Below are 4,623 nucleotides of genomic sequence, written 5' to 3'. Positions count from 1 at the left end.
GAAGATAAACATGCTGTTCCTCACAGAAATTGGGCAAAGCTAATGTTTGTTAAAAAAATTTATTTATCTTTTGTTTTATGTTAAGAATAATAATACACCCTTCAAACAGTGAAAAAACATACGAACAAAGTATTTAGATGACTTCATTTAAGTGTGTTTTGATATTTTTTATTTTGCCAAAAGGCGCTGATGATTAGAATTTGATGATTTTATCAAATTTGCAACTTATCACCTTTGTTTTTAAGATGACCCATGTTATCATGTTATGGTTATGTCACTTGAAATGAGGATTTGATTCCTCAAGGTAAAGTTCATGTCATTGAAATGCAATAAGACAATTACAAATCAAGCATCACTTATCCAAAAGACATGTTTAATAATTGAAAGAACTATTTCATTGAAAACATAATTGTTATTATTGAAAATGAAATAAATATTAATATTCATTAGCTTGGTTGTAAAAATTGAAAGAATACTTGAACCAATTGGAATTGGGTATCGAAACTAAACAGTTTTATTTATAAGAGGGCTATATAACCTGAAAACCTCAGCTTACAAAAGGTATTTAAAAAACAAAACAAAAAAAACATGAACAAAACTAGCTAGACATCCAACTTCAAGACTCCAAAAGCCCAGCTACTGGTACAAAGCCCACAAAAGATTACCCAAAACAAAAACAACCCAATACACCGTTTCTTCGACCTCAGTCAACCTCCTCAATCTTAGGCCCAGATCCAGAAGCAGGCCCAGTAGACCCACCACCATAGCCACCATCAGGCATGCCGCCACCCATAGGCACATCTCCGCCGCCGCCGCCGCCGCCCTGATACATCTTCGCAATAATCGGACCGCAAAGCGCTTCCAACTCCTTCATCTTGTCCTCGAGCTCGTCAACCTCCGCCAACTGGTTCCTGTCAAGCCACTCTATCGCCTCGTTCACCGCCTTCTCGATCTTCTCCTTGTCGGCGGGGTCCAACTTCCCGGCAATCTTCTCGTCCCGCACAGTGTTCCTCATGTTGTACGCGTAGTTCTCCAGCGCGTTCTTCGCGTCCACCTTCTTCTTCACCTCCTCGTCCTCTTGCTTGTACTTCTCCGCCTCGTGAACCATTTTCTCAATCTCTTCTTTGCTCAACCTCCCCTTGTCGTTGGTTATAGTAATCCTGTTCTTCACACCAGCCGTTTTATCCTCCGCCGAGACATTTAAAATCCCATTGGCGTCAATATCGAAGCAAACGTTGATCTGAGGGACACCTCTCGGTGCCGGAGGAATGCCAGTGAGCTTGAACTTTCCGAGAAGGTTGTTGTCCTTTGTCCTGGTTCGCTCCCCCTCGTACACTTGGATCAAAACCCCAGGCTGATTGTCGGAATAAGTCGAGAAAATCTGCTCTTTCTTCGTCGGAATCGTCGTGTTCCTCGGAATCAACGTCGTCATAACGCCGCCAGCAATCTCAAGCCCGAGACTTAACGGCGTGACATCGAGCAACAACAAGTCCTGCACTTTCTCGCTCCCCTCGCCGCTTAAAATAGCGGCCTGAACAGCGGCGCCATAAGCGACAGCTTCATCAGGGTTAATACTTTTGCAAAGCTCTTTGCCGTTGAAGAAATCCTGCAAAAGCTGCTGGATTTTTTGAATCCGGGTTGACCCGCCAACGAGAACGACCTCATCGACCCCGCCTTTATCGATCTTGGCGTCGCGCAGGCACTTCTCCACCGTCTCCGTACACTTCTTGAACAAATCCATATTCAATTCCTCGAATCTCGCCCTGGTAATAGTCGCGTAAAAGTCAATCCCTTCGTAGAGAGAATCAATCTCGATCGTCGTCTGGAAGGTGGAAGACAGAGCCCTCTTGGCTCTCTCGCACGCCGTCCTCAGCCGCCTCAGCGCCCTCGCATTGCCGCTTATATCCTTCTTGTGCTTCCTACGAAACTCCGCCACAAAGTGGTTCACTAGCCTGTTATCAAAATCTTCACCGCCGAGATGGGTGTCACCGGCCGTGGCCTTCACCTCAAAGATACCCTCCTCGATCGTCAACAAAGAGACGTCGAAAGTTCCACCGCCAAGGTCGAAGATGAGCACGTTGTGCTCACCTTTCCTCGACGCCTTCTTGTCGAGCCCATAAGCGATGGCTGCAGCGGTGGGCTCGTTGATTATCCTCAACACGTTGAGCCCGGTAATGAGTCCGGCGTCCTTCGTAGCCTGCCTCTGCCAGTCGTTGAAGTACGCCGGGACGGTGACCACCGCGTTGTTTATGGTCTGACCCAGAAAAGCCTCGGCGATCTCCCTCATCTTCATCAAAATCATGGCGGATATCTCCTCTGGCGAGAACTGTTTCTCTTCGCCCTTGTACCTGACCACGATCATCGGCTTGTCGCCGAGGCCGGGGACCACCTTGAAAGGCCAGAGCTTCATGTCGTTCTGCACCGAAGGGTCGGTGAATCTCCTGCCGATGAGTCGCTTGGCGTCGAACACCGTGTTCTCCGGGTTCATCGCCACCTGGTTCTTCGCCGCGTCGCCGATCAGACGCTCCGTGTCGGTGAATGCCACGTAGGACGGGGTGGTGCGGTTGCCTTGGTCGTTCGGAATGATCTCAACACGGTCGTTTACCCACGCCCCTACGCAGCTGTAGGTCGTGCCCAGGTCGATGCCGATAGCCTTTTCGATCTTAGTCGCCATTTCCTCAGAATTCGGACACACAAAAAAAAAAGATGAAAAACTTTTTCCTCGAAGCTTGTGAAATAACTGTTTGAGCGGTTAGGGAATGAAAATCTGTGGTGGGTTTGGATGAGGAAGCTAGAATTTATAGTGATTGTGAGAGAGAGAATGAGAGAGAGAGAGAGAGAGAGGAGTCCTGCTACGAGGCTGCCAAGAGTCAGATAAGTGTCTATTAAAGTTTAATATGGCTTTATTAAAAAAAAGAAAATTTGTAGAAAAATCTCTCTCTTCCTAGTCCTGCTAGATTTTTTTTTTTTTGGTTAAATTTTAATGAGTTAACATTTAGTTTCTAATGGCTCAAAATTTATTTTTGGATTTAAAATTAAAATCTAAGGGTGGAAGGTTAACCCTTTAGGGATTGTATCACCCAAAATTGATTCGATCATCCTAAATTTGGTGCTAATGCCTTAAATTTGGTGCTAATACCTTAAATTTAATACTAATACTTCAAATTTAATTTTTTTTTTTTTTAATATCTCTTATTCAAGTAAAAAAAAAAAAATAGACAAGACTTTGGCAGACGCTGGGATGACCCCAGGCTGCCGAAAATATCAACTCGAGAGAGAGATTTGAGAAATTTGAGGCAAATTCGAGTGAGGACTAGAAGAATAGAAAGAGGAGTCCTGCTATCAGGTTGCCAAGGGTCAGACAAGTGTCTGCCAAAGTCTGATGTGGTTTTATTAACAAAAAAAAAAAAAATTGTAGAAAAATCTCTCTATTCCTAGTCCTGCTTGATTTTGTTATTATTATTTTTTTTTGTTAAATTTTTATGAGTTAATATTTAGTTTCTAATGCCTCAAATTTTATTTTTGGATTTAAAATTAAAACCTAAGGGTGAAAGGTTAACCCTTTAGGGATGGTATCACTTAGATCATCCTAAATTTGTTGCTAATGCCTTAATTTGGTGCTAATACCTTAAATTTAATACTAATACTTCACATTTATTTTTTTTTTTTTTTTAATATCTCTTATTCAATTAAAAAAAAAAAAAAAAAAAAAGACCATACTTTGGCAGACGCTGGGATGACCCCAGGCTGTCGAAAATATCAACTCGAGAGAAAGATTTGAGAAATTTGAGGCAAATTCGAGTGAGGACTAGAAGAATAGAAAGAGGAGTCCTGCTATCAGGTTGCCAAGGGTCAGACAAGTGTCTGCCAAAGTCTGATGTGGTTTTATTAACAAAAAAAAAAAAAAAAATTGTAGAAAAATCTCTCTATTCCTAGTCCTGCTTGATTTTGTTATTATTTTTTTTTTTTTGTTAAATTTTTATGAGTTAATATTTAGTTTCTAATGCCTCAAATTTTATTTTTGGATTTAAAATTAAAACCTAAGGGTGGAAGGTTAACCCTTTAGGGATGGTATCACTTAGAAGGAATTTTATCATCATAAATTTAGTGCTAATACCTCAAATTTAAATTTTCCTTTAATATTTTTTCTCTTCAATTTAAAATAAAATAATTTTTTTTTTTTTGAAAAAAAAAAAAAAGTAAGAATGTCCGACGCTTGGCTGCCTCATGGCAGCTGAAAATCTCAACTCTAGGAAGAGAGTGAGTGACAAGTAGGAGAGTGTGCTGGAGGGTTTTGGAGTGTTTGATCTTTTGGTTTCTAGAGCGGGATGGGAGGTTGAATTTTAAAAAAGTGGGGCTGAACTAGATGATATTTACGTGGGTACCGTTGGTCCTCAAGGTGAATTATGGGACCCTAAAGGAGGATATTTTGGGACTATGAGGGGACATTATGTGGCGGTGGGCCGGTGGCTGTATGAAGAGTTTCGGGGTTGACGTGGGGAGAATTGGCGGGTAGAGTGAGTGAAGAGGTGGCAGCTTGCTGAGGGGTTTAAGTGGTTATTAACAGCATGTTAACCACTAACTGCTATAATTTCTAACCATTTAATTGTTATAACCGCTATA

At 41.9% G+C, this 4,623-nt stretch overlaps 1 protein-coding gene across 1 annotated transcript; it reads right to left on the bottom strand.

Moving 5' to 3' along the window:
- Window positions 1–497: 497 nt before the first annotated feature.
- Window positions 498–2,828, bottom strand: LOC132184371 (heat shock 70 kDa protein-like). Its single transcript, XM_059597985.2, has one exon. It carries the CDS (start codon window positions 2,672–2,674, stop codon window positions 704–706), a length of 1,971 nt encoding a protein of 656 aa, XP_059453968.2. The 5' UTR covers window positions 2,675–2,828; the 3' UTR covers window positions 498–703.
- Between the last annotated feature and the right edge of the window lie 1,795 nt (window positions 2,829–4,623).

Source organism: Corylus avellana, chromosome 7 (assembly GCF_965113065.1).
Source record: "Corylus avellana chromosome 7, dhCorAvel1.hap1.2, whole genome shotgun sequence".
In the NCBI taxonomy this organism is placed as follows: domain Eukaryota; kingdom Viridiplantae; phylum Streptophyta; class Magnoliopsida; order Fagales; family Betulaceae; genus Corylus; species Corylus avellana.
The sequence above is the reverse complement of the archived record's forward strand: the minus strand, read 5'-3'. Positions and strand labels throughout refer to the sequence as shown.

Excerpts from the sequence above, each read along its gene's own strand:
- LOC132184371 (XM_059597985.2), bottom strand. The coding sequence starts at position 2,674 with ATGGCGACTAAGATCGAAAAGGCTATCGGCATCGACCTGGGCACGACC.